General features: G+C 42.7%; 1 protein-coding gene across 2 annotated transcripts; it reads left to right on the top strand.

Moving 5' to 3' along the window:
* The first annotated feature begins 1,294 nt into the window (after positions 1-1,294).
* Positions 1,295-27,624, top strand: LOC125900333 (sodium/potassium/calcium exchanger 1-like). 2 transcript variants are annotated; one of them, XM_049595245.1, is made up of 12 exons: positions 1,295-1,406; positions 2,002-3,151; positions 9,378-9,581; positions 11,196-11,304; positions 15,398-15,451; positions 15,810-15,860; positions 16,741-16,818; positions 18,709-18,848; positions 23,147-23,401; positions 23,635-23,724; positions 25,118-25,284; positions 25,856-27,624. In XM_049595245.1, the coding sequence occupies exons 2-12, from the start codon at positions 2,174-2,176 to the stop codon at positions 26,103-26,105; spliced, it is 2,376 nt and encodes a 791-aa protein (XP_049451202.1). In that variant the 5' UTR covers positions 1,295-1,406; positions 2,002-2,173; the 3' UTR covers positions 26,106-27,624. The 2 variants fall into 2 exon arrangements, with proteins under 2 accessions (XP_049451202.1, XP_049451212.1); XM_049595255.1 differs by lacking the exons at positions 1,295-1,406; positions 15,398-15,451; positions 15,810-15,860; positions 16,741-16,818 and having other exon boundaries at positions 1,931-3,151.
* Positions 27,625-27,998: the final 374 nt, after the last annotated feature.

Here is a 27,998-nt window from a genome sequence, read left to right as displayed (position 1 = left end):
ACGAACATTTTTCTTACAGTTGCCTGTAAGAAATGAGAAGAAATTCTGAATATGTGTCTTAATCTTTTTAAAGGCTAGATTCACAATTTGCCAGGTCTGTCTTAAAACAAAAAGTCAGGTGCTCAAATGTACATTGGCCACCAAACTGACCATTAAGAGATCACTTCCTGATCTGCTTACTAAGGTAAAAGATAGTGGACAAAGTCCTCAAAATAACTTCCACAGATTATCTATGAGTAAATAAAGAGGAAATCTTTCCAGGTATGAACAGGAGGGATCATTACAGCAAGCAAACCCTGTTTCAGTGTCCAAATGGGCACCGATGTTTGTTTAAAGACATCAAAATGTGAACTAATCTTTTAGAATGAATGATGGATTTTTTTTTCCAAATATGTTAACATATGAAAAGTGTCCTGACAGGAGGCTTTCAGGAAAATCTAGAATCTAGAAGCTGTTTCAACTTGTGCAAGAAAAAGTAAAAAATTAAGTGTAGGCTATGGTTTATAAGTTAGTGTGAACAAATGTTTTGAAAGAGTTTTCTAATTTTCAAGTTGAAGAAACAGTTCAGTGAAGATGATAATTTGGCCTCCTACAGGTCCCCTGCCACTCTTTAAACCACCCACACATACACACACACACACACACACACACACACACACAGGTGTTTTCACATTGCCTGATTGGATCTTAGCTATGTGGGTGTAAAGACTGACATCTCCCTCCCTTTTGATATGTCTGTTACTGTGGAAAATTTTCAACTTTCATCCTCCTTATTTGGACATAATAATGACCACACATAATCTCCAGCATGTAAATTTAGTTACGGAAGAGAAAATACACTGATTTAACTTTGACATGAAAACTCCACCTGTATTCTGTGAACGTTTTTTACACTACAAGGTAATGGCAACCCACATTTATGTTTTGAACACATTTTGTTTATTGAACATGGACAATTTGGCATTTTGTGGCGCAAAAATGCTTCTGCAAAACCAAAAAGTATTGTTTTTCTGCGTTCAATTTTTTTTTCCAAACCCCTAAAAAATGAGGCTACACCTGACCACACCGAAAATAAAGACCACACTCCACCTGTCAGCCTCTCCGAGCATCTAATTATTCTACATCCAACAGGCACCGCGCCCCGAGGTCTCACCTCAAACTGGCAGCTGCGTCCAGCACAGCACTTTGAATGTTGGTGTATTGATACAGCGCTATGTGTGAAAGGGAAGGCGAAAGGTGTTCGGTTCCCAATCCTCTTAGCAGCATTATGCTGAGCTTCGTTCAAGCCCTGACATGCGGTGCGCACTTGTAGCTCCCCAAAACCCGGAGTCAGCATCTCTGCGTCCGTTACGCACAGCTGGAGGGACGGTCCGCAGCGGCGAGGGGCCGTGCAGCCGGCGCTACAGGTAAGACCCGCACCCTCACGCACTGCACACGACTGTTTTCAGGATTTTATTGTCTCTTGGTGTCGTTTTTTGGATAATGAAAGAATATAGATGAACGGTTTGTGGCAACCTTACATGATAATCCGCGCTGGCTTCAATCACTTCACAGTTAAATCTTAGCACGCCCTTTATAGTCACAGATTTGGTGGTTTTATTAACATTGACATCTTAATTCACTGCGGGTATGGTTAATTAATCTTTCATTAATGATCATTTACTGCACGCGCGTATTTCATCACGTGTGTTTCTGTGTACGCGCTCACATTAAATATATTCACGGGCGATTTCGGATTTAATTTCTTTATTGTGAAGCAAGTCCGATTTTCTTTCCCATTTTAACATATTTCATTTGTCTTCAATGCACTCCGGTTTTGTGAGAAGCCAAAGCCTGTGTGATTATGTAGCCATAGTAACAGGTGGCTGTCTGCATCCCCCATCTACCCCTAACACACACACATACACACACATTTCAGTAGATGTGCCTCTGCAGCTATGCCAGCAGTGAGGACATTATTATGTTCACGATGATGTGATTTTAACTGTTTGCTGTTTTCAGTCCTTCCACAGGTTGAAGCTGCCTGCTGTGAAACATGCAACACACTCTGTGTCCCTGCCTGTGTCTCCTCCCTGTCAGCGGCGTCTTCTCGCCACATAACGCAGCTGGAACTATCAAGGAAAAGCAATGCATCTGACATAACTTCCTGTTTGGAGTCAAGACCACGAGGGCAATGAACGTGCACTCGCCTCCGAGGAGGAGACTCAAGCGCAGTCGCGTCCTCTTCTTCATCTCGGGTGTGCTGCTGTGTTTCGTCTACACGCTGACTCTCAAGGCCAGGCTGACAGAGCCGCGAGCCTCCGCCCAGACGGATGACGCTCTTGGAGCACAGGGGGGTGATGGTGATGTTGTGGAGGTCAACATTCGGGAGGTGATGGCATCCAATGAGACGGAGGAGGAGAGTGTCTCACCTGAGAGCACCAAACCTCCTCTGGTGATAATCGTCAACAGGACTGATATTGAACAGTGTATTTATGTCGATCCTCAACCTCCCAAACCTCCTCCAACTCCACCGCCACCAACCACATCAGCTACCCCTCGTCCTCCACCCCGGCCCCCTCACAGGCAGGGTGATTACCCAGATGACATCTTCTCAGTGGAGCAGCGGCGACAAGGCTGGGTGGTCTTGCACATCATAGGCATGATCTATATGTTTGTCGCCCTGGCCATTGTCTGCGATGAGTTCTTTGTTCCCGCGCTGGAGGTCATCACCAACAAGCTGCAGATTTCAGACGACGTTGCCGGGGCCACCTTCATGGCGGCTGGAGGTTCTGCCCCTGAGCTCTTCACCTCGCTGATCGGTGTCTTCATCTCCCACAGCAACGTGGGCATTGGCACCATCGTGGGCTCGGCCGTCTTTAACATCCTTTTTGTGATCGGCATGTGTGCCATCTTCTCCCGGGAGATGCTGCACCTGACCTGGTGGCCGCTCTTCAGAGACGTAACCTTCTACATCCTGGACCTCATCATGCTCATCATCTTCTTCCTGGACAGCATGATCCTGTGGTGGGAGAGCGTGTGCCTGGTGCTGGGCTACATCAGCTACGTGAGCTTTATGAAGTTCAACAGTCAGATTGAGCAGGCGGTCAAGACCCAGATCAACAAGCACATGAGTATCGTCAAGGTGTGGACCGCAGAGGAGCCAGAGAAGGTCAGTCAGTGACACACTGAGACACACACCAGGGAAAAAGTGGCTTAACGTTTGATGTTCTGGTTTAATTATCTCAGGAAAGGATGCACAACAGTATCATTTGTGCTCACTGAGGTTGTAGAAGATGACCCTCTGCCAGTGTTTCCATCAGTCTGTGTCCATCAGAGCTGATTTAATAGTTGAATACAGATGCAAACTGCTGCTTGAGGGTCATATCAGTTCTATGATTCAACAATCAGCTCTCCATTCAAAATCAGTAGCTCCAAATGACTAATTACAGCCGCAATCAGGCTCGGTCACTGTTTTGCAACATCAAATCAAATCCATGCTGCATGAAATGTTTCCAGTGATGTCGATTTCACAGTGACAGAATCAGATCAGAGTTATGTGTCTGTAACCTGCAGCTTAAGGGCTCTGGGGCATTAAATGGTTGAAATTAGAGACTTAAAGATTGGCCGATGAATTAATTAGTCAAGTGACAGAAAATAAATCAGCAACGTTTTTGATAATACATTATTTTTGGGTCATCCATTAATTGGTTCAGTTCCTGGCTCCTCAGTCCACATGTTGAAGTATCCTCGGGCAAGATACTGAACTTAAAATTCTACGTGTGAGTGTGTATGAATGTATATGTGAGCAGGTGGCCCCTTGTATGGTAACCTCAGTCACCAGGCTATGATTCTGTGTGCGAATGGGTGAATGCGACATGTAGTGTTTCAGTGCTTTGAGTGGTCAGAAGACTAGACAAGGCAAGGCATGTATTGTATATATGTATATGTATGTGGCACATTTCATACCTAAAAGCAACCCAAGGTGCTTTACTGATTAGTCAGGTCAAGTCAAAGTTCATTATAGCCCAAATACAAAGCATGCCTCGATGGGTTGTGTGTACAGAAAACTAAAAAGGTGCTATACAAATGCAAGCCCATACACTAACACTTCACTGGTTCTAGCTTTTAAATGTGATTATTTGCTGGTTCCTCAGTCATCTCACCAAATATCGTTAGGGTTTTGGATCACTGGTTGAACAAAACAAACACTATGAATACATCAAAATACATTTTTCAAAAAGTACACTGCTAAAAAAAAAACAAGGGAACACACATCACATCAGATTTTGATGAACAAATTATTCAAGTCAAAAATCTTTACTGATGTACACTGTAGAATTTGTTGAGAACAAAATGACGTAACAACGGTCAATGGAAATCAAAATCATCAACCCACTCAGGGCTGAATCAAAAATCATGCTGACAATCAAAGTGAAAAAATTGAAATCACAGGCTGACCCAACTTGGGTGAATTTTGTCACGGCAACTTATAATGTGACTCAGTAGTGTGTTTGGCCCCTGTGTACCTGTATGCACTCCCGACAATGTCTAGGAATGCTCCCGATGAGTCAACGGATGGTGTCCTGGGGATCTATGGCGGCATCAGGTGCACCAATACATAACGTCCCATAGGTGCTCAGTTGGATTTAGGTCAGGAGAACAAGAGGGCCAGTCAATGGCATCAATGTCTTCATCATTCAGGAACTGTCTACACACTCTGGCCACATGAGGCCGGGCATTGTCCTGCACCAGGAGGAACCCAGGGCCCACTGCACCAGTGTAGGTCTGACAGTTGCTCTGAGGATTTCATCCCGGTACCTAACAGCAGTCAGGGTACCGTTGGCAATGACATGGAGGTCTGTGTAACCCTCCAATGTTCACCACCGCATCTCCAGACTCTTTCACGCCTGTCACATGTGCTCAGTGTGAACTTGCTCTCACCTGTGAAGAGAACGGGGGAGCCAGTGGTGGATCTGCCAGTTCTGGTGTTCTCTGGCGAATGCCAATCGAGCTGCACGGTGCTGGGCTGTGAGCACATGTCCCACTAGAGGACGTCGGATCCTCATGCCCCCCTCATGGAGTCTGTTTCTAACAGTTTGGTCAGAAACATGCACACCAGTAGCCTGTTGGAGGTCATTTAGGGCTCTGGCAGTGCTCCTCCTGTTCCTCCTCACACAAAGGAGCAGACACTGGTCCTGCTGCTGGGTTGATGCCCCTCTACGGCCCTGTCCAGCTCTCCATGTATAACTGCCAGTCTCTTGGTGTCTCCTCAAATCTCTTGAGACTGTGCCGGGAGACACAGCAAATCTTCTTGCGACCGCACGTATTGATGTGCCATCCTGGAGGAGCTGGACTACCTGTGTGACCTGATTGGGCTGCAGGTACCGCCTCATGCTACCAGTAGTGACAAGGACACTAGCAGAACACAAAACTAGAGAACAATCAGTGAGGAAGGATAAGGAGAGAGCAACTGTCTGTGGGCACCACATGTAAAACCGTTCCCTTTTGGGGGGTTGAATCAAAGCAGCTGAAAGGGATTCACAATCACTTGTGTTTCCTAAATGGAAAGACTGAAGTTTAACTGACTTGGTGTTATACTGTGACCATTAAGTGTTCCTTTCATTTTTTTGAGCAGTGTATCTAGAGACGCATCAACACATTGTTGGTTTTGGTCTTTTCATAGGATTCATTTGTGACAGTAAGAAAGAAACAGAGTGCCGCAGCGGCCCGCGTTCGGGTCCAGCCTGTGGCCCTTTGCTGCATGTCATCCCCCTCTCTCTCCCCCTGTTACACTTCTCTGTCCTGTCCATTAAAGGCTGAAAATGCCCCCCAAAAATATCTTTAAAAAAAAAAAAAAGAAAGAAACAGAGTAACACCAGCTTTATCTTCTAAAACAACCTGAAGTGTTGAAGTGTTGAATGAACTCTGACAGGTGTTGATTTTAAACTACCTCACTTTTGTGCAAAAAGAAAAATACGGTAATCAAACACAAGGAAAGATGAATACAGACCGCACAGATGTCTCTGCAGAGCAGTTGTTAGCAGACAGACTTCCATGTACACACAGTATATTTTCCCTTTCATCTCCTCCCAGTTGGAGCTGCTGCCTGCTCAGATACAGTGAAAGAGAGGCAGTGATTTGTGGGTCTGAGCAGGTGACAACCTGTATTTGTGTGAAATCCTTTGATGCTGAACAGAAAGGAGTCCAGGTGTCACAGACAGTGTGTCACAGCGATGAAGTGATTGAAACATCACTATGTCTCTGCCACAGCATGAAATACCAGTATGTAGAGATGCTATCTAATTTAGAATAAAAGAAAAACAAAGAAATAATGTGTTTTTGAAGGGCGTATTCTCTGCAGAACGCCTGCAGACTGAACAGCCTCATGCAGCTGACAGAAAGCAGTTAATGTCTGAGCCTGTAATTAACATGCAGAGCTGTGTTTCAGTATTTCAAGTATCGCCAGTACATTCTTCAATTAGCATGAAAGCATATCTGCCGTCAGTATGTGCTTCTTCAGTCTTAACACTGGGCACAATGACACGTGCTGCCACATTAATTGATCAGAATCACTGGAAATCAAAATATCCTCTTCCAGGAGTCCAATATGCACTATCCAAGACTTTTACAGTCTTATCCCTTTGATGTGTTCAAAGAAAGACCTGTGGATACCTGTTGAATATGTTGTAATACACACAGGACAAATGGCATTAAAGATCATGTTGCAGAGGCAAAGGACTCGTGCAGTAATCACTCGCATGAACAGATTCGTTATTAATTGGCATGGACAAGTGATTTGAGACAATTTCGTAAGAACCGAATTCATGAGCGGTCCACGCCTGTCATATGAGTCGTGTACAGATAGTCTGTCTGTTAGCATTTATTTAAATAAAGACATTTACCTGAATGATTAACAAAATCAACCAAAGCAAAAATAAATACTGAAAGAAACTAATGTAAAATTATTATTCTGTTCATTCTTGTGTGATTGCATAATAGCTTGTTAATTTACTGAGGACAAAGATTTTATTTGCCTCGCCAACTTGAACAATTAGGAAATTGTATCACTCCAATGACTCCCTCAGAGACCTGACATAAGCTGTGTCTCAATTCAGAGGCTGCAGCCTTCGAAGGATGTGGCCTTCGCTTCCCAACAGCACCTGTGATATAGACAGCATGGTGGTGCAGTGGTTAGCATTGTTGCCTCAAAGCAAGAGGGTTCCTGGTTTGAGCCTAGGGGTGGGGGAGCCTCTCTGTGTGGAGTTTGCATGTTCTCCTTGTGTTAGTGTAGTTTTTCCCTGGGTACTCCAGCTTCCTCCCACAGTCCAAAGACATGCAGGTTAATTGGTGACTCTAAATTGTCCGTAGGTGTGAATGTGAGTGTGAATGGTTGTCTGTCTCTATGTGTCAGCCCTGTGATAGTCTGGCGACCTGTCCAGGGTGTACCCTGCCTCTCAGCAGTATCAGGTGGGATAGGCTTTAATTTGCCCACAAATGGAGTGGTATAGGTTTTCCTATGTAGCGCGCCAGCCTGTTCTCATTCTCAGGGTGTCAAATACGGCTGCTTTGTCATGTCACGTCATTGACACCAAAGGTACCCTTTGTGTGTATGAGACACATTGGGCTTTCAACCAACTCCAGTGTAAACCCATATGTGGCAATACTTGATGCTGAGAGCAACTGGCATAGTATAGAGAGCGAGGAAGTCCACATAGGTTGAGAGGTGAATGGGCCAAACAGAACTGGACTTTCACCCAGGAGACAGCAGTTCGTGTCCCGTGTGAAACCAAAAGTCAGTGTTGTGTTAACGTAACATCACGCAATTTATATACAGTCGTTGTGCACTGGCATCATGTTATGTTATGTATTAAACATACTTATTTCAACCCAAAACTGATATCTTATCCAAACATAACCACAATTTTTTCATGACAATGACAACCTGCTACAATGTGTTTCAGCCGTGCATTACATAAGTTTGCTAAAGAGTGGTCTGTGCGTCGATATCACACGCAGAGGGGCGTGACAAAGCATTGGTATTTGATGACCTAGGATTGAGAATGTGTTGAACATGCTAATTATCAAATATCACCTGTACGCCTGTTTGTGTCATGTGAGTATGACTGTGTTTTAACCATCAGTTTACAATTACTATGTTTACATGCACACTGATATTACACGATTATTCCAAATATGAAATTATTCCAAATTTGACACGGGATGTAGTACTTTCTGTCTGAGGAAGAGCCATAGACTTGAAACATCACTGTGCATTAAAATCCTTTCAGATGGGAGCTGCTTGGTGTGGGGACTTATTTCTTCTCTACTTTGCCAGATGTTTGTTTGGTCCAGCACCCAGTTCATAGGACGTTGGGATGTGCATGTCTTTTGTCCCGCATTTTCCAATTATGACATGTGAGGTATGACGGTATTAACTGGGTTTCAGGAGCATTATTTGGACACAGATTGTTGAATCTGCATCTAGACTGAGGTTTTTATTGAATCTTATGTTCACAGTCAGTTCTGTGTGTTACATGAACCAACTCACCAATAGCTTGCAGGGCTGGTTTAGAGATGAACAAACAAAAAGCACACATTTCTGGTGGAAAGGAGAAACACACCTACTTTTAAACATTATGAAAGACTTGGATATCAACAGGTTTTTTGATATGTGTAAATACCACAACACAGACCTTTGCAAGAAGGTAGTTAAAGGAATGTAAGAGGGAGGCTGTCTTCACAGGGTCAAACAAGTCTGCCACCAGTGGAAAACACTGAAATGTTTTGACATGATAACTGGTACGTTAATCAGAGTATGCACGGCTGCATGTAAACAGGAATATTAGTGGAACATTCATTTTCATTAGCCATGTAAAACAGCTTAGTAGGAATGTTTACTTTTTTTGGAATAAGGGCAACAAACTGAATATTTAGTGCATGTAAATGTAGTAAAAAACACGGTTGGTTCAATTCAACAAGGGATTTGAGGATCTTCTCACAGCAACGACCCTGACCCAACAGCCTCCCCCTCCCATGTCAGCACAGTATCAGCAGATAATGACAGTGTTGATACTAGATTTTGACACGAGGCCTCAGGATGAAGCAACAAAGCAGAATCCACTTTAAGGCTTAAGGGTTTGTGATGTGCTGTTTTGCTGATAGCAGCAAACTCACAGATACTGTAGTGGTCACTATATTGGATTACTGACTTACTATAGTACTTACATAATGTTTGATGATTGGAAATTGACATCCAAATAAAGACATCTGCGATCCATCAGTGAATGTTTGATGTACATTTTCACAGCTGGACCAAACAAAACTCTGTAAATGAACGCATGCAAACTGAATTACTGAGCTGCCGCTAACTGATTATGTTGTTACTGACTTTACAGGAAAGTGAAGCTCCACCAGCACCTGCTCCTCCTGCTGCTCCCCCTGCTGCTGCTCCTCCTCCTGCTCCCTCTGCTGCTCCTACTCCTCCTCCTGCAGCACCAAAAGCTGAAGATAAATCCAAACAAGACACTCAACAGACTCTGCGGAGCCCTCAACGCAACAAACCGCCATCAGAGTCTCAAGAGGACAGAGCAAGACTCAGGGTAAGAAAAACTAAATGTAATGTTGTTGGAGTAGACTGGGGTTACACTGTATCATTTTTAGTTGGTAGCCTAATTAGTTTTATTCAAAAATGAGCCATTATCCAAAAAAATAGTGGTGCTATTGGCCTTAAAGGTTTGCACTTAGTCAATTAACGTCACGTGAAAGGTATTTAGGGTTCCTGCAGATTCTGAAAAAGTCCCTGATCACACAGAAAGGGTTTTGCAAAACGTGAGGCAAACCGCACTCCTTTATTTTCTAACTGAATGCCATTAGTAAATAAAACAATTGATGCACCTTGTTATTGTTGCCAGGCAACCATCCCATCACGTCCTTACACTAATCTAACCGTGTAATCAATCTACCATTTCCCCCCAGTAATTAGTATCTAGTTCCTAAAATGTTGAGGCAGAGGGTTTTTGCTGTGGCTCTGGTTGAGGGTGAGAGGCTGTCAGCAGTTTGTTGGGCACAGGGAAACAGAGATCTGTGTGGGTACATGAGACCCTAAAAAAGAGGGTGGATCACAGGGAGTATCACCAGTTGGTCCAGGAGCTTCACCTTGATGATGGCTGTTTCCAGACACATTTTAGGATGACTCAGGGGCAGTTTGACAACTTGCCGTCTATCGTCGGGCCATATAGTTCTTGGTATCCAGCAACCGCTACCACCAATGTGTCTTTCATTGTTTACCAACTGTAAACTTGCTGCCGTTGCCACCACAGAAGGCCCGTCTCTCAAATCATCCAATTGGACAATGGGAAAAAAAGATGACCAAAAAAAAGAGATGATGTGGGGTGCTTTTCTGCTCTGAGTTGAATTTTTTTCAACTCGAGGAGTTCAGAGCGCTCAAGCAAAAAGGCAGAAATGCAAAAATGTGTCACAACGCAAAAAACGTGAGCAAAAAGCTTCATTCTCATTAAAACAATTACAAAAAGCTGCCTCCAGCTGCTTCAACACTGTCTGTGTGATCAGGGCCTTACAAGGCACTGAATTCATTAATCTAAAAATAAGGCCTTGTATGGTTTTAAAATAAATCAACCTTTTCAAATGTCTTCAGATGTTAAGACATGGGAAGTAGGATTATGACTCATTATTTTTTAACGTTTCATTGTAAAATGTCAAAATAATTGGTAACACCTTTTCTTTTTAATAACTTACTGAAAGCCATTCACATTACCGTCACACAGATCAGGACAGTGGAACTAACAACACTTATTTTGTTTCTGGCCGAGACCCTCAGAGCAGAGGATCCACTGTCTGCCACCCTGGACAACATGAGGAGTGCAATTCAATATAAATTGGCTGTTAAGCTATGATTTCTGTATGGCCGAAACCAATACAAGGCGACGCATATGAGACTTGGTGTGTTTTATGCAAAAAGTTTTTTAACTGACTCGATGAGAATCAAGGCAGTGGAATCCCACATGCAGAGTGAGAAACACAAAATCGCAATTTTTTTTTTTGTGACAATAAACATTTGGGCAAAGTTGTTTTCTTTCTTTCTTTTTTTTGATTTATCATAAAATTGATCTCAAAATTTGATTAAATCCAGTAACCTTGAGCTGTAGGAACCCTGTCATTACTGCAGTTTGATATCTGTGTCTGCTGGCCTGTAGGTGCGTCCCGTTCTGCAGCGAGGCGGCAGCTCAGCCTCCCTCCACAACACCTCCCTGAGGAGCACCATCTTCCAGCTGATGATCCACACACTGGACCCTTTGGGAGAAGGTAACAACCAGAAACAACAATGGTTTCAGCAGTAATAAAATCACATCTGCTGCCTGGAGGTTTTTCAAGCAGTTTTCTAGAAGTTTATAAGAATCCCTGTGAAATCTAAAATTAGGAGACAAACAACAAAATGTACCCTTTTTTTTCAACCAGCTTTATATCATAACAATGTGGGTCTAACCAGCCAGCCACCATAGTGTTTCCTGTGGAAAAACATCCAGTCTCGCATCACATCACTCACCATCGGAGTGTTTACTGGTCCAGTGCGGCACAGTGCTCTCGTAGTTGTAGGTTTTCTACCTCTTGAGCAAAAGCAAATGCCACAGCCCTTTTTTGTGTTTTCTGACCACATAGCACCAGTTTCAAAAGTCTCTCGACTGCTTAGACACCCCAGTTTTGAAAAGACCATCTTTCCATCAGTGAAATTTAAATATCTTTAAAAAGATAACATGCCCCTGAAGTTATCAGTAAAAATGAAATGTATTACTTGTATTCATCTGCAGACAAATATAAAACTTTCCACTTTTAGAGACCATTTTGAGATTTTGGATTTTATTTGAGCACAAAAAAGGTTAAATTACTTTATTCATTTTCAAACACCACACTCTGCTGTCATCCATAACTTGATACTGTCCTGTTATTTCTGCACCACATCAGAATAACATCCTGCTGAACACGGTGCTGTTCGATGCAATGAGGCTGCAGCTTGTGATTATTTTCATTATCAATTATTCTGCTTGAAATCAATTAGTAGTTCTTGTGTTACATGATAATGAAGCAGCAAATCCTCACATCTGAGGAGCCGGTGAATTTTGGTTTGAACAATCACTGAAACGACTGACTGATTGATTTTCTGCCGATCGACTAATCAACTAAGTGTTCCAGCTCTGGGAAGCAGTGACTCAGCTCTGTCCCGGTCTGTGCGTCCTGTCCCTTCCTGTAAGTCAGGGTAGCGTGATGAACCACGGCGACCTTCAGCCCGTCCTCGAACTCAGTGGGCCGTTGTTCCCTCGCTCTCGCAGCACTCGGCCACCGCTGATCCTTAATCAGCTTTTCAATACAGGCTAATAAAAGCTGGATAAGAGCCAGTGTGCTAGCAGACCAAGCTCTTTATCTCTATGGAGCCCGAGTAACAGTGGGACCGCAGCTGAGAGTGGCTCCTGACTGCATCTTAAACATGAACCCGAGGTTCAGCTTCCTGATGACTGAAACAGTCTTCTGTGTTTCTCTGTTCAGTCAGATGTGGAGAAACAGACACTTGTGGAGGAAGGATGCAGATCTTTTACTTAAGTAAAAGTACTAATACGACACTACAAAAACACTCCATTATGAGTAAAACTTATGCATTGAAAATTATATTTTAGTGAGAGTATGTAAGTATAATGAGCATAAAGTATTAGTACTCACTGCAGTAAAATGTCCCGTGACTGTTACACTATTATGTATGAGATTATTTTTACTCATTCATTTAATGTAAAAACAGAATTTTACTGATGTAGTTGGTTGAGTTGGAGCTCATTTTGAAGCATTAATAAATGATTTATTATCCAGTAATGACATTAGGTACAGTTTATAATCCCCATGAAAAGGTGACTTATTAGAAAGTGGTAATTCAGGAATCATTTACACACTTCTTAAAGCTTCTTCTTCATGTTGGGCATTAAAGGAAAGATCCTCCTCCAAAAATACATACAGTAAACATGGCTAAAGAACATCTGTCAGTGATGACCCTGGAGATGCACTTCTAAGTTCACTTTTTAATGCCAGTAGATAAATAGTGTAAATAGTTACATCACCTGTAGATGTTTTTGATAGTTCAAAATCTGTCAGCAGAAAATGTCATTTGAGGTTTTTGTGTCAGGAGTGGATAACGGTACTCAAAACCTTTTAATCTCAACCAAAATAACCCAGTACCAAGAAGTACTGAAACTTCTCCTGTCCATCAATGCCTGCACTCAGATGTTTTTTTGTACCAAGATCTAGAAAACAAACCTAATTGCATGGTTTGTTCTCAGCCAATCACTGCAAGAATTATTCAGTTTGATGCAGCATGTGATTGGCTCGCTACTGCAGCAGCTACAACCCATAGAGTCTGTGGTGTGGTGACGTCAGGCGCAGCGTATTTGACAGAGTTGGCTGTTGACAATATGGCTGTACCACACATCTGTGGCATCTGGGGCCATTGTAGACAATTAAGTGCATCCATTCACATGATGGGCATCAATGAAATAGAAAAAAGGGTCTTGAATGAAGTACTGTAATGTTATCGGTATCACTTTAAAGGTACTGGTATTGTAATTTTTTTACACACAGCTCTAGTGTCATCACAACAGGGAGGGATTCTTTCTAGAGCTTCTACTTTTCATATGTAAAAAAAACTGGTTCTATGTTCTCTGGTGACGTTGGAAGGCATTGTAGGAAATCTTTAACCGAGGTCCAAGGACAAAGGGAACATCAGATGTAAATTTTGTTCAACAGATTATCACAAAATACTGACAGATCATTTAGGAGGCACTAGTGATGGGTGAAAAAGGAACCAACAAATCTTTTTGAATTATTCTTTTTAGTGTCAAGTATGTACCAGGTCAGCCTGTCCATCATCCGACTGCTCATGAATCCCCGACTTGTCCCACCCGCTGTTATCGTAGGGAGCTGCTACAGTGAGTGAAAGAGAAGCAATTAAATGGGACTCAAGTTGAGACTTTTGCGAGCCAAGGCAAAAGATGCATGTGCACTTCAGATGGTCGTTCTTTCAACTTCGGTGTGTTCTTTAGCTTTAAAGGGATAGTGCACCCAAAAATGAAAATTCAGCCATTATCTACTCACCCATATGCCAATGGAGGCCCTGGTGAAGTTTTAGAGTCCTCACAACACTTGCGGAGATTGGCGGGTGGAGTGGATAGCACACCTAATGGCAGACGGCACCCCACACTAATGTCCAAGAACACAAAATTGAATCCACAAAGTATCTCCATACTGCTCATCCGTAGTGATCCAAGTGTGCTGCAGCTGCGACATAAAAAGTTGTTTCGAAAAACGTCACATGAACTCTGTTTTTAGCCTCACTGTAGCCTGTAGCTCTGACTGCTTTTCTGTGCTCCGCATTCACGTGCGCGCGCCTGCGCGAGACCACCGAAAGCATGAGCTTTGCTCACCCATGTTTACATCACCTGACACGTGCACCGCAGGGAGAGACACTGGTAGCCAGAGTTGCTAAAAGATAATTTGCACTACAGTCTTTTAGCAAAGGACAGCCCAACATGTCTGAAGACTTTGAAATTGAGGAGGAACAGCATTTCTTTGTTGAGCCGTATTTGTTTGAGCCCGAGTATACGGACGGAACTCAGGCTACTGGACTAAGCAGGCGCCGCAGCTCATGAGCCTAACCCTCAGCCAGCCGCAGAATACCGGAGTCAAGCACTGGAAACCTGGTGGTGTAGTTGTTTCAAATGCAAAGCACTGCCAACGGATGAGGAAAGTCTTTGCTGCTCAGACTGGGAATTGGCGATGCCTGCACTTGAGAATCTGGACATCAGTACTGACGAGACTGCTGCTCTTCAGAGACCGTGCATCACCGATCACCCTGAGCGCGCACACATGTGAACGCGGAGCACAGAGAAGCAGTCAGAGCTACAGGCTACAGTGAGGCTAAAAACAGAGTTCATATGACGTTTTTCGAAACAACTTTTTATGTCGGGGCTGCAGCACACTTGGATCACTGCGGATGAGCAGTATGGAGATTTTGTGTTCTTGGACGTTAGTCTGGGGCACCGTCTGCCATTAGGTTTTGTGGGATGGGCAGCACCAGCTGTGCATGTGCTACAGCAGTGTCACGGAGAAACTGGCAACATATTTTGCAAAAAATATCAAAACTTAAAAGCTTCGAAAGGTTTGATATTTTTACACATAATAACTGTAAGGAAACAATACTGTGAAAAGAATCGGTCCCATCGTCACGAGAAGGCACTGAACAGCACAGACACAGATCATAACTGTCAGTTTGAGTGGACACAAGGTGCAGTCACAAAGAAAACAAATAAACGCCTGTGGCTCAGATGACGTTAAAATGGTCACTGTGGGTTTCCATCCTCAGAGGCAGCTCTTAGAGGGGCTGTGAAAACCCCTGGGCCGAGGAAAGTCAGGAGAGGTAAGAGCGACAACAAGATGTCGCCTCACTGTTGTTTCGTGTCGTGTGTCTTGTGATCGTGGTTCATGTGTGCGTTCTGTGCAGTTCAACCCTGACAGTGTATCAAATAAGTCAGCAAACCTAAATCTTATTTTTTGTACTGTTTTGAGACAGTTAAAAATAACTGAATTATAATTTAGGAACTTGAGGAGCAAAATTCTGACTTTCCAGCTTCATTTCATCATCGGACCAAAAGTAAATTTCAAAAAGGATTTTTTTTAATGCATACACATATATAGTTTCATGTAATTAAAGTGTCATATAACTGGAGGAGACTGATAATGTTTGGTATTTAGTCATGTGTATCTCTGCCAATCAGAGACATCCTTTAATGGTGATGTCAGAGGGGAGGGGTCAGTGCAGAGGAAAGGTAAGACATCTGTGTGCTGCGTCTTGTTGTGGTGCTCACTCTGGTCTTGTTTGTGGATTGGTTGTACATGGTTGTTTATATTAGATGGTGGTTTGTACATGTTGGATGGCTGCATGTTGGTTTGTTTGCACCGCATGTTTCTGTGTTGTTGATGTTGTTGTGAGGATCACTGACCTTTTTTCACACACTGGCTGTTTGAAATATATAACATTTAGTATATAATGATACTAATACTCACAGGATTGTTACGGAACCTCAGGTTGTGCTCATGAGAGCATGAAACTCTTCCATCAGGATGTTTTTTTAACAAGGCTTCAAGATGAGTCTCGAAGGATTCAGTAGTGCATCGTCTGTCTAAATGTGGTTTGTTTGTAAAGCACAGTCTAAGTTAGAGTAAACGTATCAACAATATCTTACATTTTTTCCCATATCAGTTAAAACAAATGTGAATTTTTGAAAAAGTCTCCAAACTGAAGCAAAAACAAGTTACACTTTTTTTAAATAGTTTGTGTGTAAAGACCATGATGCTTTTGTTCAGTTGCTGATTTGACTCAGTCAAGAGTATGAGAAGATAAACACTCTCCCACTGCTATGTACCAAGATTTATCCTGCACAGAAAATGCCATTTAGAGATTCTTCTCTGAGGAAAACAAAATGCCACAAAAATCTGGAGGGATGTATGTTTACATTTTTATATAGCTGTGGGTAATTAACTAAAGTCCTGTTTTTGTTTAAATGGCTCATTATTATTTTGCCAGTCTTTCCTTAAATGGTCAGAGTGTGAGTATAAGGTCGAAGGCATGTTGACTAAGCTGCTCGTATTTCTCAGTTGATATAAAAAGGTCTCGTTGTATATGAGCGATGATTCTCTTGATTGCAGCAAAGAACAAAGTAAAGCCTCTGAACGTCCCGGTCACGGGCAAATTACAGAGCAAGTCGCATCACCGACACTTTGAAGGTGAGTTGTGTGTTAGAATTTACACCTTTCTTTGTTTAAACGTACAGTCTGACATTTTGATAAACGCCCACAGTCAGATAGGACTGATAGCAGTTTCATGAGATAGATTTGTAAAGTGTTTTAGCCTAGCTTGGCACAAAGAGGTAGAAGCAGGTGGAAACTGTTAGCCTAGCTCTGTCTAAAATTGAAAAAGATCAGTAGCCTGACAGTGGCAGAAAACTAAATGTTATTGTGTGTTTCAACACCCATACTGCCATACTGTATAGAATGCCAGAAAAAAAATTAGTATGTCGCAATAATTAGTATGTCAAATGCAGTATCAGTAAAAGTACCAGGATGTTCTACTGCATCTGGTCTAATTTTCCAGTATGCAAGGCAGCATGCTTTACTGGCTATTCTGACCCACAAACCACTGCAGCGAAATATACGTCACATCGACTGTCTGACGTCTGACAGCCTATTCAGGTGACTGCTGACCAGTCGATTAGTAATAATAGGAATATTAATTGTTTAACTGAATAAAATAATCTTAAATATAACCAACAACAAGTGCCATCTAGTGGTAGTAAGAGCACGATACACTAATCCATGTAAAAACAAGATGGCAGCCATCTCTGCAAAGTCAGTCTGCATCTGATCCCGACACAAAAGTGGACAAGATCCAAAACTTGATCACATTTAATGGTTGTAACTAGTTTATTTATGATTAATAATGCTTATAGTAATAAAGGTGACCATTTTTAGCAGCCGTAACAAGCTAAGACGCTGTTTGTCCTTATTAGAGGACATCGCAACTTTATTATCGCCTTGTTAGAGGACATCAAGACTTTATTATTGTTGACAATGTTTAGTTTTTTATACTTATCAGGTCCTACTGATCCCAGATAGCTGAGAGAAATTAAACATGCACACCAAACAAAAGTTCGGGTCTCAGGAGGTTAGAGTCACCACTTAACCTGCATGTCTTTGGACTGTGGGGGGAAGCCAGAGTACCCAGAGAAAACTCTCGCTGATACAGGGTGAACATGCAGTCTCTGCACAGAAGGGCTCCCCCTCTCGCTGTGAGGCGACAATGCTAACCATTGGTGTATAAACTGTGTTTATTTTGACAGAGGTAGGCAAACAGTTTCTCCTCCAGTCTTTGTTAAGCTAAGATGATTAATTTATGTTTTATACCTTCTTAATATTGTTGTGAATATTTAATTCTATTTTAATTTAATTTAACTAATTTCATTTTATTTTATTTTCTGGCTACGTGTTCTTGTTTTCAATTATATATTAAGATTTTTTTTCGTGGACGTTTTTGGAGATGCAGCCCTCTTGTGTGTGTGTGTACAGATATAAGGCTGGTTGTGTATCGAGAATCAGAGATGGTTTGTGGGTTTGAAGGAGGTTGGCCTCCACAATCAGCGGAGCCTCTCAGTGGGTGTGTTTGTGCGTCACAGTGTGGAGTAATGAGGTGCTTCAGAGTCTGAGGTGCAGAGTAAAGAAGGGCTGCAGGGAGTCTGGAGAACCCTCGATGAGCCTGAATCAATCAGCCTGACAATTAACATGCAGATGGGACTGTGTGTGTGTGTGTGTGTGTGTGTGTGTGTGTGTGTGTGTGTGTGTGAATCCCTTTTCCTCCATTAGCAGAGCATGTTTATCTCCAAACACTCCAGTCACTCCCCCCTGGCACTCCATACCGGCCCACACAGCATAATAATGCTGTCAGCCAAGCACTAAAATTAAGGTTTTATTTTGTCTCAAAGAGTGACGTAAAAAGAACTTCCTGTTAGAAAAAAATTAGATGAGTGCCGACACGTTCAGAGGAATATCAAGTGTTGGAGTCCTCCATATATATCTGCTGTGTGTATGTTTGGTCACTCTGCGTTCCTCCTCTTTCCCCAGAGGTTGACCACAAGCCAATGGAGCTGCCCAGTGCAGTTGCTGCCGGTGCACCAGGGGGCGCTGCAGCCGAGCCGTCCACCTCACAGCCTCAAAAGACAGAAGGGACAAGTGAGACGGACCAACAGCCAGAGGAGACGAAGGTACGCAGAGATGATCTCAGCCTCATGAAATACTGGAAACAGAAGCTTCATCAATCAACCAAGAAATAATTTACAAAGATTTGTTTAAACTGAGCTTTTGGGAATGATTTTGATCCTCTGACTTCTAGAAGCCACTAACTGCACATGCTTTTCTTTCCCCTGTGTTGTTTTGCAAAACAATCACGTCAAAGTAACTGAGATAAAGACCCAACAGCACCTGTATCCTGCTACCATGAAACATATTTAGACTTTGAAGCACTTGAACGCTCCTTAATCACAATTTGACAGCTGGGAGATTAAAGTGGTCATTGTCAAAAATGGACGAACAAATCTTTTGAACGACTCTTTAAAGTGTCCGATATGGACCAGGTCAGCCTGTTGGACATCTGAGTGCTCATGAATCCCTCCTCCCACTCGCGATTACTGTAGAGTACCGTTCACACTGTCTGTGTGTGGACGAGATGCGACTGAATCAAACCTCAGTTCAGACAGCCTAACAGCTACACTCACTGAACAAGACCAAGTGAACCGTATTCTCGAGATATATATATTCTATTCATATTATATTCATATTCTGCTTGCCCAGGAAAAACGACAAATCGCTGCAATCAGATCATATTTCTGTAACATCTGTCGGGCTTAAATGGCCAACATACATCAAGGGTTGCCCCCTGTCACCAATCCTGTTTGTGGTATCCATGGACAGGATCTTGAGGTGTAGCCAGGGGGGGGAGGAAGGGGTCTGGGTTGGTGACCTCAGAATTGCATCTCTGCTTTTTCGCAGATGATGTGGTTGTGTTGGCTTCATCAGACCGTGACCTCCAGCATGCACTGGGGCGGTTTGCAGCCCACTGTGAAGCGGTCGGGATGAGAGTCAGCACCTCCAAATCTGAGGGCATGGTTCTCTGCTGGAAACCACATTGAGTGTGTTTACATGGACATGAATAACCCGTATATGATCATGTTTTTGGATTATCCTGTTTATAAGTCCCGATTATGCTACCTGAATTATGCTACTCTGAAAGAAACTGGGGGCCCTAGTGTAGTGGCTAGAGCACTCGTCCTACACTTGGAACGTCCAGGGTTTCGAATCCTGGCATCAGCAAAGGCAAGAGACCCCCACCATCAACAGGAAGGCTTGCTTAAGGATCAGACAGTAACTCCAGAATCTGAGCCAAGTCCTCAATGCAGCCGCATCTCAAGTATTTTTACGTTCCAGATGTAAAAGCGGATTCAGTACTCTGAAAGAAACTGGGTTACTGTTGCATGTTATCCTGGTTATTGTGGCTTCTGCAGAAATTCAAAAAATGGCGGCGATTGTCAGTCACTTCTGGAGTGATAAAGAAAGAGTTTTGTTTGCTTCTGTCCTGTATGCGGTGATGCTGAATGGCGTGCAGCAGTGTGAAGGGCAGTGGTGTAAGAGTAGCCTAGCTGCTTTCAGGGGGTGTGCATTTTTAAGAAAGGAAGAGAGACGCAGATGTGCTCTGATCAGACAGCTGTTGGAACAGAGAAAAAAATTGTAAAGTGGCAGTAAATGTACAATGCAGTGTTTAATTTTTCCTGTCGCTCTCATCTCTCATTGACAGTTTGTTTTTGTGAACGTCACAGCGCCTACACAAATAGACTGCAGCAATGAGTAACTGGATTTCTAATATTTTTCATGTATATGGGGAATATGAATATCCAGATTTCTCTGTGCTCATAAAAACCACATCCTGAATATGACCATAACCTGGACAAGCCTCATAACCAGGTTATTCATGTCCATGTAAATGCACTCATTTAGAATCTTCCAGCAGCTGGTGTGAAGTCTGACATCAGAAACATCTTCATCAAGAGGAGAAATCCATTGTCTCCTAAACCAACCCCCCCCCGACTCACTAACCCTGTATCTTTATGCTGTTGCATGAGTCACAGCCTCGACGCTCTGATTCCTGATAATCCTTCCCTGAGTGAAATCGAGGGCGAGACGTTCAGCCTCCTAATCAGGCTCTCAGAACGGGGTCAGCTGGAGTGCTCTTAAGACCCCAAAGTGCATTTTAAGTGGAATCACAAGCACAGAGAGAAGATTTAAGTCTGCGTGGTTGCATTTATGGCACATGACGTACAGTTACCTCATGTTTCTGTGAGTCACACTACGTGATGAAGAGAAACACTCAGGTGTAAAGGGAAAAAAAACTAATGAAAGCATAAATATGGAGAGGTGTGTGCCGTGCTGTCAGTGACAGTGTCATTTTTGATGTGACCATCAGGAGTCACTAAAGTCAGAAATTCTATATAAAGATGTGTAAAAAAGAAATGCCCCCAAGTGTTGACAGCTTAAAGATGTGACACCAGGCTGGAGTGCTGCAGCCATCCATCTGTTTTCAACCACTTATCTGAAGCCGGGTTGCGGGATCAGCGGGCTCAGCAAAGTATTCCAGATGTCCCTCTCCCCAGCAACGCTTTCTAGCTCTTTCTAGCGTTCCAAGGCCAGATGAGATATATAATCCCTCCAGTGTGTTCTGGGTCTGCCCCAGGGCCTCCTACCAGTGGGACATGCCCCTAACACCTCTAATGGGAGGCACCCAGGAGGCATCCTGATCAGATGCCTGAAACACCTCAACTGACCGTAGCAGCAGATCTACTCCGAGCTCCCTCTGGATGTCCGAGCTCCTTACCCTATCTCTAAGGCTGAGCTCAGCACCCTTCTGAGGAAACTCATTACTGCCACTTGTATTATTCTTTCGGTCACTACACAGAGCTCGTGATCATAGGTGAGGGTTGGGACGTAGATGGACCAATAATTTTAACATTTTTGACATTTTGACTGGTCAAACAGAGATCTAACTAATAAAATGATTAACTGTTGCATTGCGGTAATTTCTGGAAATGAGCAGTTATTAATGTTGCCAGTTCTACCTGTGCTTTTATTGCTGTGACAAGTCAAAAGTCACTCTTGAAAAGGTCGAGTGCTCTGATACAAGCAAGGCTGTAAAGATTCAGGTTGTTCAGAGAGTAAAACAAAACGATCAGTACAAAATGGAGAGATTTATGACAGCAAAGAGAAGAGAACCAAATAATTCTTGTCATGCAAGCACACCAGTTAAAGGAATAGTTTGGATACTTTGAAGTGGGGTTGTCTCAGGTGATTATGCAGTCAGTTTATTACATACAGTAGATGTCAGTCTGCACGCCCCCAGTTTGAAGAAGCATGCACGAGTGCTGTCACAGAAGCTAAAGGGATAGTGCACCCAAAAATGAAAATTCAGCCATTATAAATACAAAATATCTCCATACTGCTCGTCCATAGTGATCCAAGTGTCCTGAAGCCCCGACATAAAAAGTTGTTCGGAAAAATGTCATTTGAACTCTGTTTTTAGCCTCACGTTTTTCCAAACAACTTTTTATGTCGGGGCTTCGGGACACTTGGATCACTATGGACGAGCAGTATGGAGATATTTTGCGGTTTCAATTATGTGTTATTTGGACATTTTAATCTGGGGCGCCGTCAGCCTCCATTAGGTGGAGTTGTGTTGCTACCCCCTCTCCCTTTGGATCTCCGCGAGTGATGTGAGGACTCTAAAACTTCACCTGAGCCTCCCTCGACATATGGGTGAGTAGATAATGGCTGAATTTTCATTTTTGGGTGCACTATCCTTTAAGCAATCCACTAATGTGAACCAGGGACGCAACAAAATGTATTTTTAGCCACCTAAAGATAATAAATATCAGCTGAGGTGTACTCTATATTTGGAATATTTTCACCGCTTTACCTTACTGACAGACAGCGAATTCTGACTGGGAACTAAAGTCAACATGTCGCTCATTTCAAAGCCAGACTTTATTGACAAAAGCAGTGATTTAACAGTGCTGAACACAGTCAGTCATTGTCTTGATCACTTAGTTTGTTTGATTGTGTCACTTGTTGAATCTGAACTAACCCCTTTAAATGCCAAGTCATATAGCTGTCATGTTCAGCGAGCCAAAATGGCTGTTTTTGTCAGTGGAGTCTGGTGGCTTTGATGAGAGCATAGATGGGGAACTAAAGCTGTTAAAAAAATCAAACTATCCCTTTACATTCAAAATATGAAGAAGCCTGTCTTGCTGTGAATTATAGTGTCACTGTAGCAGGTATTTTTCTAATAAGTTTGACTGCCGTTGTTGTTCCCAATACCAGTGGTATTGTTACCGGTTCATAATGATGAAATCAGTTTATGCACCAGGGGGACATAAAATGTCTGCCTGACAGAAAAAGTTTGAGGAACACTTTGATACAACAAACTCACTTTGTTTCACTGGTGCGCTCTCTCCTGCAGGCCGCAGCGGGGGGTTCAGAGGGCTCGGAGGACAGCGATGAGGATGATAGCGGCGGCGAGGAAAGCAGTGACTCCAGTGAAAGTGATGGTGATGATGGGGATGATGATGAAAACAAGGAGGAAGAGGAGGAGGAGGAAGAGAATGAACCGTTGTCTTTAGAATGGCCTGAAACCAGACGCAAGCAGGCCACCTACCTGTTCCTGCTGCCCATCGTGTTCCCGCTGTGGCTGACGTTGCCGGATGTCCGCAACCTGGTGAGTACGAACCAAATTAGAGGTACTTGTACTCTGCTGGAGTATTTACATTTTATGTGACTTTTTACTTCTACTGCATCACATCTCAGAGAGGAATACTGTACGTTTTACTGCGCAGTTATCACACACACAAATCAGTTTAACATGTTTCACTAAAAAGCACCATCTGTTCATCTGGTTCCAAATCTGTTTATTTTGACACGGCAGGTTATAACGTCCTCTGTGTTTTCCAGCCGTCCAGGCGGTATTTTTCCATCACGTTTATAGGCTCCATCATGTGGATCGGAGTTTTCTCCTACCTGATGGTGTGGTGGGCTCATCAGGTTGGTTTGCACTTCACACAAGTCACGTTTACATAAATTTAAAAACCACTGTGCCGTTTGTGTTCAGTACTGAGTGTGGAAAATGTCTTGTGTCTTTCCAGTAGACAGCTATGACACAAATTGTACTTTTAGGTACTGTTGCTCACATAACAACAGGTCCGGCTTAAAGTTTTGAGGTGGGATGTCAGTACACAGAGTGTGCTCAGGAGTTACCAACATAGAGTGGGGAGCCTACAAGAAGCAGCTGGAAGGAACAGTCCAACGTTTTGGCTAATTGACTTCTACGCATTCTTGCTAAAAGTGAAATGACAAAATTGAAACACTCTCATGTCTGTATGGTTAATATAGTCTGATTCAGTGGGTGTAAACCTGGCCAAACAATCATGGCTCCCCAAAGAGGAGTGCTTCTGCCAAATGTGCAAGGAAGACAACGTCAAGACAGAGCTGCACTTCTTAACAGAATGTACAAAACTCTAGCCTGTGCGAACAAAATATTTACCCAAATTTAAAAACAAGCATTCTAAATTTGACCTCATAACCAACAAAAACAAATGACTAAGCTCATTGAGAGAGCACACAGAGAGCTGCAGTCTAGCAGCAGAGTATGTCTTTACCAGCCACACTGAATACCATTATTACCGTTGTTTTTATTTTGTTTTGTTTTGTTTTATTTTTTATTTTTATTTAGTTTAGTTTATTTAAGAAAGGAAAGTGTAAATTAATAAATACACATGGTATAAAAATGCCAGAATTAGCCAAAAGGCTATTTTTCATCTGTAGTCCCTTGGCCAAGATGTTACACAACACTACCTAAAATACAACAAAGCACAAAAAACACGCAAAAAAAACCCCAAACAAAAAAATAATAATAAAACCCAAACAATCAGAACGACTCATACAAAAAAGAAAACAGGGCATACAGTTTAAAAAAGGGTCTTCGAACACATCAACAAGAAATGATTTTGATGTAACAGGAAAAGATTTTAACAAAACATTACATTTTATTTTATTTTTTCCTTTTTTACACTGTTGCCATCAGTATGTTTCAGCTTGCATCAGACAAAGAAATGTATATATAGTGTTTTATTGATTGCATTTTAAAAACTGAACCTCAGTGTGCTTTGGCAATATGTGTCCATATGGTCATGCCAATAAAGCCTCTTTGAATCTGAATTTGAATTTGACTAGGTGCAGTCAGTTAGCTTGGCACAAAGAGTCCAAATGTAACAAACTCTACCAGCCGTCATCTCTAAAGCTCATTGATTAACATGTTACATCTTGCTGGTTTAATCTGCACATTAAAAGTGTAAAAACATCAGGTTGTGGTTAACATACGTTGCTGGAGAAGGCGCTGACACCTTTTACCTTGACACCTGGTTTTCATCTTTTACAGGTGGGTGAGACTGTGGGCATCTCAGAGGAAATCATGGGCCTGACCATCCTGGCGGCCGGGACATCAATCCCTGACCTGATCACCAGTGTCATCGTGGCCCGAAAAGGTCTGGGAGACATGGCCGTGTCCAGCTCAGTGGGCAGTAACATCTTCGACATCACTGTAGGGTAAGTGCTGGAGGACATCTCTCTGTACCAGCTGTAACCAAAGTAAGAATGTCATACTATTGGATATAAGGATTCCTTAACTAAAGAAAGCATTACTGAACCACCTCTTTACCTATATATCAAAGTTCTAATGTGGAGGCAAATATGGCACCAACTGTTTGAGCCCAAGATCAGTTGAGAAATTCAAAAAAACTATTTTTATCTTGCCCTTTTTTTTTAGCTGCATAAAGTTAAATAATATCCATCATTTACTGTCAGCAGCACAGGTTAAGTAAGGCAAAGGCCATCAGAGACATTTGGTTTAATCAGAAGATATAGTTGAGTGTCATCTGCATAAAAATGAAGAGAAATGTTTATTTTTTGCTTGTAAAAAATTATAGGTACTTAAATTGAACCTTGAGGAACACCTACAAGTTTAAGTTCTGCTAAAAAGTCATAAAAAATCATTTTAGATTCTGATTACTTGTAAAAAAAAATTTGCATTCAAAATCCTGAATGATCTGATGTGCTGGTCACATAAAGTATGTAAATTGTAAACTTGACAGAAATCCATCTATCCTCTCTTTTTTAGGCTGCCAGTCCCATGGCTCATGTACACTCTGCTACACAAGGGCGATCCGGTAACCGTCCGCTCCAACGGCCTGTTCTGTGCCATCGTGCTGCTCTTCCTCATGCTCCTCTTCGTCATCATCTCCATCGCCGCCTGTCGCTGGAAGATGAGCCGAATGTTGGGCCTCACCATGTTCATACTGTACTTTGTGTTCCTCGTGCTCAGCGTTATGCTGGAGGATCGCATCCTCACCTGCCCCGTTTCAATCTGAGCTGACGGGTCAAACATCACCGCTGCACATGACTCAGTACGTCCAGACAGCATCGATACTGTATGTAGGATGTGTTAGATAGAAGAACCAAGCCTGGTGTCAAACGGCTGACTTGGCGCACAATAGAAACATTTAACGAGCAGTGATGTTAAAGGAAAAGTCCACCCTCAACATAGTGTTACATTATTAGTCCATACACATTTCCAGCAGCTACTCTGTCATAACTGTGTGCACAGTCACTCTATTCATTTTATACTGCACCATATTTACCCTCCTCCATTTTACTTAAAGGAGCTATATGTAAGAAATATAAAGCAAATAGTCATAAAATCCTCCTAATATGTCACAGAGACTAAGGAATAATGTTCATATAACATACTGATCTCACCGACAGCAATGGTACAGCCAGAATATTTGCATCTAAAAAATTTTTTTACAGTCTGCAAATCATGTTTATGTTTTGAATTTGTGTTTTGGCCTGTTGCGCCACCCGCCGCCGTCTACCAGTCACGCAGTCAGTAGAGTCTCAGCATCAGTTACAGTTACGACTGAGCTACAGCAGCACGGCAAGCAGCATTAGCAGTGTCCCGGTACATAGCATTAGCAGCCGGCTCCTCCTCAGCTGTATCCCGGCAGCAGCGTTAGCAGCAGAGAAGCCGGATTTGCTCGAATGGTCCGCTGGAAAACCGAAGATCAAGGACGCTGCGACGTGGCCCTGCTACGGCAGCCGCCCGCGGGCAAACAAGTCAGTCTCCAGCATGCTGCTGTCCAGCAACCTCGAATCTGTAGGGGAGGGGGGGCGGACATGGCTTGCGGCAGTATTTTGAATTTGAGTGCAGTAACCGTTTTGGCCACAGTCTTACATACAGCGCCTTTAAGTGCATTCAAAACATAGTACACTAAAAAATGTGTTCATGACATGTACACTACATGTTAGGGCTGCCCTCGACTCAGAATTTTCCTAGTCGACCAACAGTCATCATTTAGGGCCATTAGTCGACTAGTCGCCCACATGTTTACGATATTAATTTAATTATTAAATTATATATTTTGGGCGGGGCAACACAATGGTTTGAGTTGAAGGTGTGAGAAAGAATAGTATCAGTAACATTGTTAACACTGTGCTACATTACAGAAAAATACAAAACCGTACTAATGAACCTTCATTAATATAGGCCTATATTTTATCTCCAAGTGCACGTCACACACTGAGCGAGCCGCCTGTTAATGACGCTGTGGGCTAATGGGCATGTAGCTACTTCCATGTTTCAGATGATACGTCATGTTTGTAGTCGACCAATGAAGATGAGTTTACATATCACCTTGGGTTCGTCCTTCACCTTCTCAAAATGATCCCACACTTTGGATTTCCTGCCCGACATGTTATTAACTAGCCTGTGGAATAACCGCAGGTACCAGCCCTAGAAATTAACCTGACTCCTGTCTGACTGCTGAGCGAGGCCACTTCCTGTATCTGTCCTTTCAAATCACATTCCCACATGATCCAGACATTTTCACAAGGCGCAGCTCTTAATAGAGTTTCATGTTTGTTTTGGGGGGGGGGGGGGTTCAGCAACTAAGCAACCAATGAAATCTTGACTAATGACCTCTCTGGTCAACTTTACTGGTCAAGTAAATCAAGGGTGCACAATTGTCTGTAGGGATTACATTGCAGCGTGTTTCACTGCTTCAGTTGCAGTAACACTGGACCAATTTCAAAAACTCTTGTCTCTGTTTGTCACTTAGACAATATGCTGAAATTTCCCTTAAACAGCAGCTAAAAGAAAACCTGGTTTTGGCTGACCTTCAGTGGTTTAACTTCTCTCCTGAACTCCTTTCCAGCATGAAACAGACCTCAGAGTCTTGCCTTTTACGTCACAGTGAAGGAGGGGT

The sequence above is a fragment of the Epinephelus fuscoguttatus genome, linkage group LG2 (genome assembly GCF_011397635.1).
Source record: "Epinephelus fuscoguttatus linkage group LG2, E.fuscoguttatus.final_Chr_v1".
Taxonomy (NCBI): Eukaryota; Metazoa; Chordata; class Actinopteri; order Perciformes; family Serranidae; genus Epinephelus; species Epinephelus fuscoguttatus.
The sequence above is the reverse complement of the archived record's forward strand: the minus strand, read 5'-3'. Positions and strand labels throughout refer to the sequence as shown.